This window comes from Pipra filicauda, unplaced genomic scaffold, assembly GCF_003945595.2.
Source record: "Pipra filicauda isolate LSUMZ 115617 unplaced genomic scaffold, ASM394559v2 scaffold75_size2874737_pilon, whole genome shotgun sequence".
In the NCBI taxonomy this organism is placed as follows: domain Eukaryota; kingdom Metazoa; phylum Chordata; class Aves; order Passeriformes; family Pipridae; genus Pipra; species Pipra filicauda.
The window spans coordinates 719270-735181 of record NW_024104931.1 but is presented as its reverse complement, the minus strand read 5'-3'; the positions used below and the strand labels follow the sequence as shown (position 1 = coordinate 735181).

The following is a 15912-nucleotide window of genomic DNA, read 5'->3' as shown; positions in this document are numbered from 1 at the left end:
TTACACACACGTTCCCAAGAGCTGAATTTGTGTCTCATTATCCTCTCTCCGTTCAGTTCCTCCTCAGCCAGGGGAGGGCTGGCTGGAGCCAAATTCCTTGCAATCACAGACGAGGTTGTCAGCATCCTGGAACCCAGTCCAGATCTGGGGAGCTCTGATTGGTGTCATCTTCTTGCGCTACATGGCTCTGCTGTGGCCTTGGCCATGCTACTGCTTGCCTGCCCTCGCCCGTGTGCCAGCCCCAAAGGAGCCCTGGGCACATGTGGTATGGGGGTGACCATGGGGTTTGCAGGTTCAGCACAGACAAGGAGATGCCCCACATAGGCTTTAGCCCCCTCTTCTTTGTCCTTGAACTTCACACCCCCACTCATGGCTTTCTCTTCCCCATCCCACAGCAGTGTCCCTGTTTCTCACCCTCTCTGTGATCTCACCATTAGAAAGCAGAGGGGCCACTTAATACTTCAGTTAGGCTGCAGGTGGCTGCAAAAACTCTGTACCTTCTTTCTCCTTCTCTGTGCCAGGATGCAAGGTATTACTCAGTAGCCAGAGCTGCAGCAGTGATTTGCTCTGCTGGACTTAGAGTTTCAAAATGTGTCTAATCATGGGCTTCTAAAATGTGAAAACAGGCACAAAATACCCCCATGTCCTCCTTGCAATCAGCCAGCCAGTAGAGCAAATGCACTTAAGAAATGGCTCCTAGCTACCAGCAGGGCCCACTTTCACAGCTCAACACATGCCTTGTGTCCCAGAGGCAGTTGAAACTCAAGGCAAGTTGTCACTGCTGGTCTTCATTGAATGGACAGATGCTTGTCTGGCTTTTTTTTTTCAGATTAATTTCATGAATGTATGAAAAATGTATCCCTGTGGGTCTTCTGTATTCCTCTGCCACAAGAAAATCCCATTTTCAGTCTCTCTGGCTTTGGGTGATAAAAGTTCCTCATTGGAGACCTAATGGCTCTTGCTGGATTTTGTTAGGAATTCAGGCTAGTTAAAGGGGCCGTTTTCATCCCGTTTTAATCATGTGCAAGTATCTTCCTCCTTCAGCTACCTCTGATTGACTGCCCCATAACCAGCCCCCCATGCAGGAGTCCACACAATGCAAGTGCAGGGAGTTGTAAGGCAGACACTTGATGGAGGCAGCCTAAGAGAGCCCAGCTGCTGTGGAGTGGGAAGCCCAGGTGGATGGCATGCCTTTCTTTGGCATGCTGTCTTCACACACAAGATATCTGGCCCCAGAGCAGAGTCAGGGAAACAGTCCTTTCTCAGTGATCTTACTTCTTTAACAGAGCCACTGAGCACTGTTACCTCTCATTGCCTTGTGCCTTGTTTGCCGGGGCTTCCAGTTCCACGCCAGCATGAAGGCATCACTCCACATACTTCCTGCCTGTAGACTACATCCGATGCTCACATTCCTTCTGTCTTCTGGTCTTGCTGACCTGTGTTGTGCTCACTCAGTCATTGGGCTGTAGTTCAGTGTCTTGTGCACAGAGATAACATGTCCAGGGGATGTTTCCAGCTTTCTTAGCACTGTGATCTTCAGAGAGAACTCCTTGCTCTTGTGTGTCCCGGGGAGGCATGCACCAGAGCAGACTTGACAGCACTGGGAATTTAATTACAGCAACTAGAGACAGAAATGGCAGAAGCTAGTTCAGTGTAAACACTTACAAATGTACAGAAGTGCAGCCAGGCAAGAGCTAGACAAATGGGGAACTTGTTTGGATTGACTGTCTGCCCGAGACAGCGATTGTTAGTAGAGTCTGGATTCGTCCAGATGTCTCCATCGTCTGCAGCTTTCATGTTTGGTACATGTTTGTGTGTGGAAAGATATCAGAGAAGAAGAAGAATAGGAGGCGGGCTTCTGTCTGAGCAAACTTAACATAACCAATCCTCACTATTTTTTGAGTTTTGCTCAGCATCAGAAAAGCCAAGGCACTCAAATGCTTTGTTGCATCCTAATGGGACCATGTTAAAAGCTGAGTTCAAAATTGAGGGTTGACCTGGCCAGGGGTCTCTGTAGTAAGTGTTACTTTAGTCTCAGAGATTTCCTTAGGCCCTGCTCAGGCTGTGTGGTTTGCTGCTGGGGAGGGTGTATGCTGTTCAGTCTCTTTAGAGAAGTGGGTACAGAGGTGGATGTTCAAGCAGGCTATGGTAGAAGTCTCTGGGAGTTGCTGTTGCTCATGCAAGTGACAGATGAAGATAGGAACCCCAGGATATGTCAGAGACAGCCTTGGGAGAAGGAAGAGAACCAAGAGCTTGCTCCTTGAGCTGTTGGAGCAAAGGCTGTCATCCGACCCATGAAAGAAAGAGATGAGCCAGAGGCAAGGCCCTGGAGGGTGGCAGGACACCTGCATGCTGTCATGAGGCTGCAGTCCTTCAGCTGTGGTTAGAGGTGGCTGGATGAAATGTGTTGTGTTGCAAGATAGAATAAATCAGATGGAGACATCCAATGACCCTCACACGGCTTTATTTCTTGGAGGAAGCAGTGGAGCACACACTGAAAGGCTAGAACAGAATGATAGGAGCAAATGGGAGCTGGAAAGTAAAACTTGGAGAAGGGTGATAGTAGGAAAGGGGAATTGGAGGCTGAGGAAGCAGCTGAAGTAGAGACACTTGGATGTGGCTGGAAGGAAGCTCAGGGACCAGCAGGGTGTTTAAGCAGTGCTGGTGAGAAACCTGCGCTGAAGCAAAATCCTGTCCTGTAGCAAGCTCAGGATGTGGGGCTAGTAGCAGGCACACTGCTGGGCAGAGCTACTCCTGCTTGCCTGCCAGACCATGCATTATTTTGGGGTATACAGTGGTCTGTGGAGAAGAATATGTTGGAACAAGGATAAGAGATGGTCCATGGAAACTAAACCCAGCAAGACGAGAGCTGCAGGTCGACACAGACCCTGTGGCAGGTGTGGATTTGGACACTGGTGTCCCTGAAGGCTTGGCCCTTCTCAGGCACATGGGGATAAAGGAAACTAGTAGCAGAGAGTTCTGCCCAGAGGGGTTCACAGTCCTGCTCTTCTACCTCCTCCCTGACCGTGAGACTATACACCTCGGCAACCAGCAGCACTGCAAGAGAAGCCCAAACCAGTGATGAACACTGTCTCCAGTACTGCCCAAAAGCTACAGGTCTCACCTTTCTCTTCAGGTTTGGGAGACTTTCTGGGTGCAGGAGTAAACCTGTATCTTCCAGGTCCTGATTTTTCAGTGCCCCTGGCCCCCTTTTTCCAGCTACAGTCAGTCTGAGCATGGGCTGGGCTGTGCACCCACTGGTGTTGCTCAGTGCAGATCTTCCTGCACTGCTTTCTCTCTTCCTGCTTATGGGTTTTAACTGCATTAAGAAACAAGTCTTTGAAGGCTATTGTTTTGTTTTTATTCCCACTCCTCGTGTTTTTTCAAGTTTTTTGTCCTGGAGAAAAGTTTGAATTTCACTGGAAAGTTGGATCTTGCAATGTCTGGCTTGGCATCCGCAGCACACCCCAAACGGACCTCCCACTGTGAGAGGGGTGGCAGCTTAACCATGGAGCTGTCATCATCAGAAATACCGAGTGGCTCTGCAAGCTGCACGCTCCCCTGCGCTGTGCCTGCAGGCATTGAAACAGCCACAGGAAGCCCCTTGAAAATCAACCCCTTGGTCTGCTCCTGTGAACAGACTGGGGAGGATACAGGGAAAAAACCCTGGAAATATGGGAAGGAGGCTATGGAGGGGGTTGGTTTTGCCACTATTACCATGTACCACAGGGAGTCTGTCCAGGACAGTAAAGAAGGCCTGGAGGTGGCAAAAGAAGTTGAAACTTCTGCAAGGTTGTGCCAGTACCACAGAGAGCAATGCTTAACCTGGGAAAGCACAGCATTTTCAGGACTGCCTTGTTCTGCACAGTGCTTGTTTTGCTCATCATTCATGTGTAGCATTGTGGTATCAGCATACAGCAGCAGGTTGTTGCAACAGTGGGGGTTTTTAGGTACAGAGGTATCTTGTCCCAGCTGGAAGCCACTCTGGGAGCAGAATGAGGATCTCTCTGTTGAAACATCGAAAGGCAATTAGGAATTACCAGAATCTTTTTCCTTCAAGCATCTTTTTCACTGTGAAGATCTTTACTGACCACGAGTAGAAGTAGAGGGCTTAGTTTTGTATTGCAAATGACTTTAGTATGATAGATGGAAAGAGTTGAAAAAAATGGGCTAGCTTTCAGCAGCCGGGCATTTCCTCACTTCTCATCTGACTGCAGGTTTGCCTCTTCCCCTTTTAACAAAGTGATACTGGCTGGACTAATGAATGTATTATCTCATCCTACAAACATTGGCTCACTTCACTCTGTTGTGGTTACCACCACTAGTAGAAGTTTTCCACTGCACCATCACCCTGAGCTTCTTCAAACTGTTTGGGGAGCCTGGACTCTGGGGTAAAACCTTTTCTCTTGGGAAATGATGCAAAACTAGCCTAGCTGCTTAAAGGTCATCCGACTAGGCTACAAATCCCTCTGCTCAATTTCCATGCATTCGTTTCCCTCTTATTATGCTCTGCTTGAGTATTTTTCTAGCTAGGAACAAAGGTTCTGGTGGAAGTCCTGGGTTGTAGATGCTTCGCACTCACCTCCTTCCTGAGTTTGTGAGCATGTTGCATGCACGTTCCTTTGTGCAAGCCTGGCCCTGACAGGGATACCCAGTGCCTGCAGAGCTTGCAGAAAGTATCAGTGGGTGGTAGAAGAGCTGGAGGGAGCAATGAGGAGAATGGAGAGGCAGTCCCTGTGTGCAAGTACCTGGTGAGCACATTGCTTTGGCACAGCACCCACAGGGCTGAAGTACCCCAGAGGCAAGGCTCTGAAATCACCTTCAATCACCAATCAATGACTTTCAATCAGTAACCAGGATTCCCTGCCCTCAGCAAGCCTGAAGTCCCTCTGCCTGACAGATGCAGCTCAGCTGCTCCATCCCTAGCCTCAGGCTCTGGGAGAACCCTTCCTGGAGAGAGTGTAGACAGACAGACAGATACAGGAGGCTGGGACCCCCATCTCTGAATGTTGACAGATTTCTCTCCTCTCTGATCATCAGATCAGCTTTTTTCCCTTTGCTGGGTTCCAGAGGAATAGCCTCCTAAGTCAGTCTGTCACTCCTGCCAATTGCATGAGAGAAGGTTGGATGTTGATCCCCTTTGCAGGAAACTCAGGTGTTCTAGGTTGTGTCTTTCAGGCAGTTTTAGCCATCTCTAGTGTAGTTCAGTAACATCAGAGCTTATGGAAGGAAATGGTCCTCTACTCAAGAAACCAAGTACAGAGCTGAGAGTTAATAGCTTACACCCTCCTGTAGCCACACCCTGTCTTCCCTTGTAGCCAGGTCCTGACAGAAAGAGAGCAGCCTCCATCTACTACTTGAGAAATGTCTTAGTTCCCCTTGGTACAGAGAGATCTGCTCACATTACATTCCAGTTATTCTTTGCAGGGAACATGGGTTTCTTTGCAAAGTTAAGGCATTTGTCCATAGCTTCACAAGTGATTTGCTGAAGTAGTAAGTTGCAGGTTTCTGCAAACTGGAGTCATATGAGTGCTGAGGTGGCACAGACCTGCACACTCACCCACCCACCACTGGCATTTTCTGCTTTGATCTCTTCCTGGCAGCATCTGGTGGAGGGATGCTGCAGTATCTGTTTCTCCGCAAAGGCTTTTCAGAGAGGGAGCACAGCTCTGACACGTCATCACTGTTTGATCTCCAGCATGCTTGGCTTCCTCTCAGAGAGCTCACACATAACAATGCTGCTTCATTTGAGCATCTGTTATCACACTGTGCTAAGGTTGGCAGATGCTTCCAAGCACAGTTAATGCCTGTCGGCAGCCTCAAGCCCACAGGCTGTGGTGTGTGAGTACCTGGAATCCCACCAGGGTGCTGAGCTTGGAGCCCATAAGCCAGAGGTTGCTTTTACCTTCCCAGAAGGCTAGGAATGTGCCCAGCGATTCCCAGTATCGCCAGTAGCTCCTTTGTCCCTAACATCCAGATATTTGTTAGCTTACAGTTCATGATTGAACTGTTAAAGGGGATAAATAGATTTTTTTTTGTCTTTGTCATTCGTTCAGTCACTAAGGGTCAATCTACATACAGAGAACCTTGTAGCTTCATTTAATATACCTGAGGAACCCAGGCTTTCTATTCTTCTTCCTGGTACAGGCTGGTAATAGCTTGTTCTCACGTCTTTTATTTCCTAAGTGCCTTTTTCCTAGGAGGCTGGTCCCTAACTTTTGCCTTTCAAGAACTGTCCTAGAATGGCTTTAAATTGCTTTATAAGGTTCAAGTGTCGAGGACAAAGAGTTATGGACATACCTGTTCTCTGCCCCCAGAGTGTTGTTTGTGTACTTAAACTTTGCAGGCTCTTAACAACCATTTCCTGCTGTAAGCATGGTCTCAATTTGCCCCTGGTTCTTGAAAGCTGCAATGCATTAGGAATCTGCCAGACCCTCAGTATGACTGTTGCCATGGAGGCCTTTCCACGTGTGACACCAGGGAGTGAGCTACTGATGCTGGGCAGGAGGAATTAAGGGTGGTGGGAATACGGAGGGACAGTCACTTAGCAGTTGCATGCACATCTTGTTCCCAAGTGTAAGATCCGGAAAACTAAGAAGAAACCCCACCCTGGGAAAATCCCAACCTTAGGCAAGGCACTCTTCTTCCTACCCCACCCCATGCTTACTCACTTCCCAACTCATCCACTCCTGGACTCCCTTTTTGTTGCTCCAAAGTACAGTGCCTAAATTTTACTTCCTTGGAATTTATGGGTCACATTTTACTTGCCTTTAAAAATTTTGGAGAGATTTAATTGTGTGTGTTATAGGCCATTTTGAAACCCACAAAACTATTTTAAGCAGCAATTTGAATTTTTCTTTGACAAGAGGGATTGGGGCAGGAAATCACATGCGGCAGAAAAAGGGGGAAATATAATAAACAGGCCGTGAGCTATTATTTCAGCAGCTTCTCAATGACCTCAGCCATTCCTTTCACTCTGATCCTCCTTGTCATGTGCCACCTGGCTATCCGGGCTGACCTAGAAGTAGCTGAAGTGAGACAGTGGTAGATATAAAGTAGAGGCAGCACCTCTGGGTCAACAGGTTGGCACTTGTCAAGCAGCATAAGACACTGCATGAGCAATGTGGCTGCTCCCACCTTTCCCTCTGCCCTGGGAGTCATCAGAGGCAGACCTAGGGGGGACTTTTTCCCCTCTGCAAGGAGGGCAGAGAGAAGGGAGGATGCTGGTGGCTGGCTCTACTGCCAATGTCCCACACTGTTTGCTTTTCTTCCCAGCACGCCCTGTGATTGAGAATGGGCAGGTGGAATGTCCCCAGGGATACAAGAGGCTGAACCAGAGCCACTGCCAAGGTAAGGATGCTGCTTTCATCTCTCTCTCTCCTTCCCACATCCCCTGTCAGAGTTGTAATTATCTACACAAGTAAAATACAATTATCTAACTCCCCGATATAGATCTGCAAAAACATGGCTTGTAAAAATCTCTGTCCTTTCGTCAGGAGTGAAGGAAAATCAGGTGTCACTGGATTACATGACTCAGCTGATAAACACAGTCAGCACATAGCTGCGCCAGCACAAAAAAACTCACCTGTTAAGCCCTACTACCGCAGTAAGGACTCGTGTTTGTGCTCTGCTAAGTATGAGTGTAAAAACACTTCTTCTGTGGTCTGAAGCAACAGAAATTCTCTTGCCTAAAAATATTTGTGAAGGTTGTCAGCTTGTCCAGTTGTTCATTTACAAGTGGGTGAGTGCCATAAAAGCAATTCTTTCTATTCTGAGTGTGTCACTAGTCCATGCTGCAAGGCTGCCTTGCCTGCCCCATGCTGCCAGGATTGATCCATTTCTCCCTTCCGTGGTCCCTCAGTTCCATATGAGGAAGGCACCATCTTTCCGCTTTGCTCTCTGGTTCATGTTTATTTGGCATCTCTTGGATCCACACTGCTTGTGTTTTTCTGTGCTCTGACTGAAGAATAATGTTGTGGTTCTCTTCTTGTGATTCGTGATAAACTGAGAGGTGTCATCTCGCAAATGCAGCAGGGAGCCATGTCCCTGGCTGTGCAAACCCAGGGCTGGCAGTCCAGTGACTCATCTCTTTTAGCTGGGACTTTCCACCATGCTTACTTAATTAATGATTCAACCTCCCCACATTGTCCTAGGGGAGAACTTTCGACAACACAACAACATCTGTTCTCCTTGGTGCTCAGATCTCATCCCTTTATGTGGCCGCAGACAGTGCTACATGTGTTATGAGGAGCTACTAGGAGACATCAAATTGGAGGAGCAGAGCAGCTGGAGAGACTCGTGTCAGCAAGCAGAGACCTGAAGTGCCTGCTCTGGATTTGTGCCCCTTCTGGAGCAGGGAGAAGCTCAGAGGAGCAGAGGGAGATGGCAGTATAGATTTGGGTAGGAAGATGTTTTTCCACTGGAAAAAGCATGAACCAGGAATTCATGCCTCTGTGTGCTCCTTCATAAGCTGGGCTGGATAAGTACTGTTCTGCAGACACTACTGCCTCCAGGATTTTTCCCATCTCTGCTGTTGCGGTGGGATGTCTGTCAGGAAGCCCAGTACCTCACTTCAGGGCCCAGAGGGAGCATTTGGGCTGATAGATGTAGGAGAGGCTACACAGGGCCGCCTTTTGCCAGGCCAGGTAGGAGGGGAGACTACCTGGCTTTGCAGGCTGTTGTCAAAGTACTGTTGACTGGAGGATGGCCCTGGCAGAAGCCCACTTTCTTCTGTTCAGTATGGACAGAAAGGGTTGTCTTTGGTGCCTTCCAGCAGAGGAACAAACGGTTCATCTCTGCAGGATCTTCTTTCCTTTCCTTTTCTTGCTGCATCCCATTGGGCAGGAACAAGGCTGCAAGGAGTCTGAGTTGAGAGTGCCTGGCAGATCCAGCCAGGGAACCTCTCAGTGCTGCTGGAACCAGCAGGAAGAATGGAACTGGAAGGGATAATGTGGACCACACACTGGCACCTCGGTGTCCATACATCCATATGTCCTTGGAGTCCATATATATATTCGGTGTCTGTTGCTGACTGGGGTCCTTTCTGCTCACCAAGTACCAGGGTAAACCAGCCTGAACCTTTCCACCACAGGCTGCCTGACTCGGTATGTCTGTTTCTGAGGAACACTGGCTTGTGCAGGGTGGGAAGAAGCAGCTGAAAGAGCATACAGATCTCACTTTGGGGTCCCTGAGGCCTCTTCTTGTGGGCTAGCCCTGGCCCTGGCATGCTGCAGGGGGTAGGAGTGCATAGCTCTGAGTGCACCTGACTGCTTCTGTTCCCAGTGGGAACTTCCACTGTGGGTGGGTCCTTTTCTGACAGCAGAATAGATGGGGTTAGACTAAGGCTGGTATGTGGCCCTGTTTTGAATTAAGCCTATAAAGCCTAGCCCTTGGTGCTTGTTTGTTTTGTGCACTCATTACTCCAATCCCTTCAAGCCCTTTGCTTATATGGAGACAAGCACTTTGTCCAGTTGGTGTGTCGAAACAACATAACACTCTGACCATGCCAGGGAGTGACAGGGATGAGCTGTGAGGCTCCTCTGGAGAGCCCTAGTGTCTTCTCTGAGTGGACTTCCCAGCTTATTTGGGGTCTGGCCACTGGTTGTTCTCAGGAACTCTGTCCTGTGCTTGGTACAGAGCAGGAAACCACTGTATTGTGCAGCCAAATCCTACTCCTCCCTGGCCTGCTTCAGATTCCTATAGCGTTGATACTTCTCATTGACTTAGCCTCTGGCTTGGTCTTCTTGCCCCTTATATGTCTCAAACGAGTATGGGGCAACTGGTGGGATGAATGAGGAAGTTTAAGAGCACAGGACTGAGGAGGACTTCTCAGACCAGTAAGTCTGAACTTCAGCTGTCATTGTTGGCTGAGACATCCCCTTTCCACCAAGCAGTGATGCTTTGAGGAATAAGGTAGTGCTGGGAAAGCTGTTCCTGTGTCTTCCACCCCTTCCATCTTCAGACAGTCTCTAGAGCACCACTGTGTGCTCTCAGGGCACCTGAGGTCACCAGGGCCTTGTTCACTGCCATTGGGACTGCCCTGTGTCTTTGGAAAATGTTTGGCATGATGCTGCCTAGCATCACGTCTTGGCAGCTCACAGCTCTCCTGTGAGCAGTGAGTGTGCCCAGGTTCCTCCCACTGCCTCCTCCCACCTCTTAGCTTGTAGTATGTGTTCCTGTGGTTTGTCCCAGAGCGGTGTTGAGGTTGATCCTACTCCTGCCACTCTGTGCTCTCATTCAACTCTTCCTGCACTGCTTGTGCCTCCTGACACAGCACAGTTCATCAGCATTTTACTTTTCTGGGCCAAGCTGTTTAGTGAAGATTTAATGCTACATCAGTTCATGAGGAGGGCTTCCTCTTCACTCTCCACCTGAAAATTGCCCTCAGCTCCCATTTATGTACCTTTTGCCAATCTCTGTCTTCTCTGGCTTAGCTCATACGTTCCTATATGTGCTGAAGGAAAGTCTTTACTGCAGGCCAAATGAGTGAGCCTAATGGTGTTTCCCTGGGATAAACCCACCTTCCTTCCCAAAGACTGTGTCTGATGCATGCTGAATCAGGGTCAGTGGCAGAGCTTGAGTCAGGTCTTGAGCTTGGCGACTTCCTACTTGCTCAACTTGTTCCTAGAAGAAGATGCAGTGAGCCACAGCCTAGCCAACATCCTTCTCCCTCTGGATGGGGTCAGTCACTGCTCTCCCTGCATGCTGGCACCGAGTTTCTTAACAAGGATCATCCATGGATGATGGCTCCATACAAGCAGGACCAGAAATCAGGAGAAAGAACAGGACTCATCATTCCTGGCTTGCAAACAACAGCCATGATGGCTGTACGAATGACCCTAACAGGGTGGTTCACCGTAGGGGCCACGTATGTTTTCCACAAGGACCGTGAAGCAGAGCAGTCATCTACAAGCCATTCCTGCAGCTGCAGTGAGCAAGCTCTGCACTGCAGATGTGGGACTACTGTCACCACAGAGGCTGTTTGGTGCAGAGGCTGCCTTAGACACCAGCCCAGCTGAGACCCCCTTGGTCTGCAGCACCTGAATGGGAGGCGCTGCTTAGGGAGGGGGTTTAGTTCACCCTCAGCTTCCTCACATCTCACAAAGCTCTCTCCTCTCCTCTCCACAGATATCAACGAGTGCTTGATGCAGGGCCTGTGCAAAGATGCCGAGTGTGTGAACACCCGTGGCAGCTTTCGTTGCACCTGCAAGCCTGGCACCATGCTAGACCCATCCCGTAGCCATTGCATCTGTAAGTGCTCCAGGGAGCTCATCAGTTTGGGAAGGGACTTGAGCGGGAAACCATGGCTGAGTGGATGCTGCAGTGTGGTTCACATCTGCAAATGTAGTTGAGTTGTGCTGTTCTGCACTTGTGTGCAGAATGGGTACCAATCTTGCATTATCCTTCTCTATGGACTTCACATGGTCCCTGCAGTGGCTGGAGGGAATGTGCCTGTGGTGTGGTAGCAGAGGACACAGCCTCCTGGGATGAGAGAACTCCCACAGGAGCTGGATTTACTTGGGGCTGACACTGCTGGGTGAAAGGCCTGATGGTTGATGGCCAGGGGGTGTTCTGGAGGGAAGTCAGGGCAGCCCTCGAGCAGGATGGGAGGCACAGGCAGAGAAAGGGGCAGGAGGGAGAGGTGTGTCCCTCCCATTCTTTCTTTGGAGAGCACAGAGTTTAACCTCTGGCACTGACACTGCTGTTGTGTTTCAGCGGACAAAGCAGTGTCGATGGAGCAGGGGCTGTGTTACCGCTCAGCAGCCGGAGGCGTGTGCACCCTTCCCCTCTCCCACCGCATCACCCAGCAGATCTGCTGCTGCAGCCGTGTCGGCAAGGGCTGGGGGGAGAACTGCGAGGAATGCCCTATGCCTGGCTCAGGTGAGACGTGCCTGCATTGGCTTTGCCTCCTTTGGTTAGACTGCAGTCTGGGTTTGCCTGAATACAGACAGCTGCAGGACCCAGAGCTGAGCAGTGCAAATGCTGTCCTGTGAGATGGGTACAGCAGCCCAGGATGCAGACCTGATAATACTAGGAAGATACAGAAATCCCAGATGGAAAACCACTCCAGAAGGAGTGGCTGTGCCAGAGGGAGAGCACAGCCATGTCTGTGCCTAGCTTTATTCGACAGCTCTTTTCTCTCATACATCTTCTACTGGGAAGAAAGCCAGGTGAAGATGAGTTCGGTTTATCTCAGCATGAGGTCGAGTGGAGGGTAAAGCACCAAAATCCTCAGGGATCAGAAAAATTTTCAGGTGGTTTGTGCAGAATATCTTGAGTGACGTGCAAAGCGCTCAGCCTAGAGGTACCCTGGGTTCACTTTTATCTTCTCCCTTGCTCAGCTTGGACCTTCCTGTGGCATGATCCCTTCCTAGCAGTACTTACCATGGGAAGAGATTTAGTTTTTGGGGTCTGGGAATGCCTATTAGAAACCCACCCTGCTCTGTGAGTGCATTCCTTCTGCTTGAAGTATCCACCCACTGCAGTCCAGATGTGTTTCAGTAAGGATTTAACCCTTAGAAATTGCAGAAAATGATAGGATAGGGGAAACTGGCACCTGCATTCACATACATGCCTGTCCATTTTCACTCCTTTATTCCACTGTACCACTATCATGTCTGGGTGTGGTAAGCCAGGTGATCCCTACCATAGTCTCTTCCTTCTAACCTCTGACCTCTAAAGTTTTGATTTTATTTTCCTTTACAGAGGCCTTCAAGGAGATTTGCCCAGCAGGACATGGCTACACCTACTCCAGCTCTGATATCCGACTGTCAATGAGGAAGGCAGAGGCTGAAGAGCTGCCCTTCAGCTTGGAAGAGCAAGGGGAAAACAGCAACTGGACTTTAGATTGGACAGCAAGGAGACAGCAACTGCAGGACAGCCTGCGTGGGAGCATCCTGGAGGCATTCCCCTACCCTGGCACCTCAGCAAGACAGGGTAGTGTGAGGTCTACTGCTTAAACAGCTCCATCTGGGCCTTTAGCAAGGGTTGAAAAATTCTCAAGTCCTGTCATAGACTACAGATGGACTTCTGGTTGATAAAGACTTTCTATATCTATATGACTATAGCATTCCTAAGGCATAAGGCACCATGTCTTCAAGCTTTTGGAGAGAAGGTTGAGTGTTTCAGACTCCTGCAACTGCATCTTTGCAGTTGGTGCTGAGTGGCCAGGCTGCCTCCACTAGGACCTCAGGTCTACATGGCAAGCCCCGCACTCCAGTCCCTGGGCTTTTGTCCAGCTCAGCTGGAAGGCAGTGTGGCCAAATGCTTGTGCCAGTACTTGCTGGAGCGGAAGCTCCTGGGTTCTACCCAGTACCAGGAGTCCAGGTGTGTTGGCTTTGGGAACAAGGCCTTGTGGAGGAGCATGAGGGACTGAATGGCAGGGTCATAGAGGTGGGGTGAAATTAGGACAGCCAGGGTTTGAGGAAGACACCTATCTGCCTTGTCTCTACTTACCATGCACTCTTTCCCTTTCCAGGTGAAATTTCTCCTGCCATGCAGGTGAGTAAGGTATGTCTTGCTACACCTGGGTGCATCCAATGGTAGCGTGATGGGCAGGAAGCAGAGTGTCATAAAAATAAACCGAGAGAAGGTAGAACTAGATTAGATATTAGGAAGAAATTAATTTACTGTGAGGATGGTGAGATGCTGGAACAGGGTGCCCAGAGAAGTGGTGGATGCCCCATCCCTGGAAGTTTTCAAGACCAAATTGGATGAGGCTTTGAGCAACCTGATCTAGTGTGAGCCATCCCTGCTCATGGCGGGGGCATGGAACTAGATGGTCCTTGAAGTTTCTTTCCACCCAAACTGTTCTATGATTCTATTCCTGCTCACATTCTTTTACTGTTTACACCAGGCAGGTGTGTGAGTTAAACATGACTGTAGCCAGTTCTACACTGCATATCACAGGGTTTGAAGCTCTAGACAGGAGACTTTATCCACGATGGACTCGGTCCTAAAGAGCAAAAGGGTGAATTACAGAAAGGATCTAGCCCACTATAAAAGGACACCAAGAAGAATTTTGCTTTGAAATTCTAGTCTGTGCTGCAAATTCAAGTTTGCCCTGCTTTCACTGGCTTCCATGAATATCAGCTGTACTTACACAGCTGAGGTGTGGGCACTCACTCCCTGCTGTCAGCCTGGCCTGGCTGTAGGGCTGATAGGGTAGCAGGATAAGGGGAACCGCTGCAGTCTGCTGGGACATGCTCCTCTCATTGAGCCCAGTGTTGTGCTCAAGCCCAGCTCACAGGCAGGTCTCCCTGTGCTGGGGTGAGTGCAGCAGAAACATCGGGGGAGCAGTCGGGGCAGGAGTCTCTTGCACTGGCTTGTCTGTATTCACCCTGTCTGATGGGAGCAGCCTGGGGACTGATTTTCTGCCAGCCTCTTCTAGAACTGGGTTTCTTTATTGTGAGTCGCGCTTAAAAAATGTGTGCTTCTTGATCTCTGCTGTCAGTAGAGGTTCAGCCATGTCTCTCCTGAGCATCTCTGTGCCCTCTTGCTATAGCAGCTCATCCCTCAGAACATACTTTTAGCCCCTATGAAAGAGAGCATAGCACTGCCATTGTTGCTGCTTCATAGACATGAAGTGACTTGCCCATGTGCATGTGAGAAATCTCAAGACAGAGCAGAAATTTGAACCAAGACTTCCAAATGTGAAACAGAGTTAGTCTGGAATTTATGTTGCTCAGCTGCTGGTTTTGTTCATCCATTGTGGAAAGCTCCCTGGAGCAGAGACTCAGGTTGTGCTCCAGCATTTCCTTTGTCAGCCATAGGTTTGCCAGGAGGGGATACTGAGAAAAAGCTTCTAGCACCAAGCACCTTTCTAGTAGGCAGCACTCTTGAGGCAGGCAGAAGTAGCAGCTGTCCTCAGTAGCAGCTGTCCTCAGCACCCCAGAGCTGCCAGTGACAGTGACAGTATTTACCATGCCTGGATGACCTTCTTGGCCACCTTGGGGAGGTGCCTACCTGATAGCAGTGCCTTGGGTCTCACCTGTATAGTTTGCTGGCTTGGCCTCTCTGTGGGCAGCCCCCCAGGCATGGCCTGGAGCTGTATTTTGCCCAGGATGATGTGCTCAGGACAGAGTGGCCCTGCCAGCTGCACCTAGCTGTGATGCTTCTCCTCCCAGGATGGTCTCTTAGGGAACAAGAGGAGCCAGGAGGTGGGGGGGAAAATGTCTCAGGGATGCTGCATCCCTGTTTCATGCATGAGAATTGAGGCAGTCCTATATTTCTGTCCCTCAGGGCACTGCTGATGCCACTGCAGAGCCTGACACACACAGAGGTGAGTGCCAGGCTGGCGGGAGGGCAGGGTGCTTGTGGGGAAGAGAACAGGGCAGTGAGAAGGGAGGAGAGTGGGGAGACTGGGAGCTGCCTCCTCTGCATAGAAGCCCCCAGTGGGCAGGATGGGCTCCTGGCTGGGCTGGCTGTGGGGCAGTGCAGAGAACCCCTATCACACTGGGGTGGCTGATGTGGGGCTGTAGGAATGTGGGGAGGTGATGAATATCCTGCAAGGTGGAGGAGGAGACTGTTAAATAATAAGGTAATAGTGTTGCTGCAACCACCCTGCATCCCCTTCCCGTGAGCTTTTTTGGGGCTATGGTTGCAGGGCCACCCAGCACAGGTGAACCTTGGGCATGCACCTCTGCCTGTGATCAGGGGTTTGCCTCACCTCTCTTCTCCTTCCACAGCAGAGGAAGAGGAGTTCTGGCATGGTCCTCCCCAACCTGGCCCCATCACCACCTGGGATGCTGCTGCTCCAACACAGGTGCCAGCACAGGGCTCAGGTGTGTGTGTCCACCACTCTTGGGCATTTCCTGCCTCTCTTTGCCTGGTACTACAGGGAAATGATGTCCTAAGCTCTGCCCAGGGGCCCTCTCCCTTCACCAGTCTGCTTGTCTTCCCATACCCCCCCTT

General features: G+C 49.9%; 1 protein-coding gene across 5 annotated transcripts in view; it reads left to right on the top strand.

The window, feature by feature from the left end:
* The window catches only part of LTBP2 (latent transforming growth factor beta binding protein 2), a 71384-nt gene that overhangs the window by 38919 nt on the left and 16553 nt on the right, over positions 1-15912 (top strand). For 2 of the 5 annotated variants that reach the window (XM_039389690.1, XM_027720181.2), the window contains exons 9-15: positions 7276-7350; positions 11128-11250; positions 11716-11880; positions 12706-12936; positions 13478-13509; positions 15241-15280; positions 15687-15782. In XM_039389690.1, the coding sequence (XP_039245624.1) occupies positions 7276-7350; positions 11128-11250; positions 11716-11880; positions 12706-12936; positions 13478-13509; positions 15241-15280; positions 15687-15782 (762 nt within the window). The remainder of the gene's footprint in view (positions 1-7275; positions 7351-11127; positions 11251-11715; positions 11881-12705; positions 12937-13477; positions 13510-15240; positions 15281-15686; positions 15783-15912) is intronic. The other 3 variants (XM_027720183.2, XM_027720182.2, XM_027720179.2) reach the window with 3 other exon arrangements.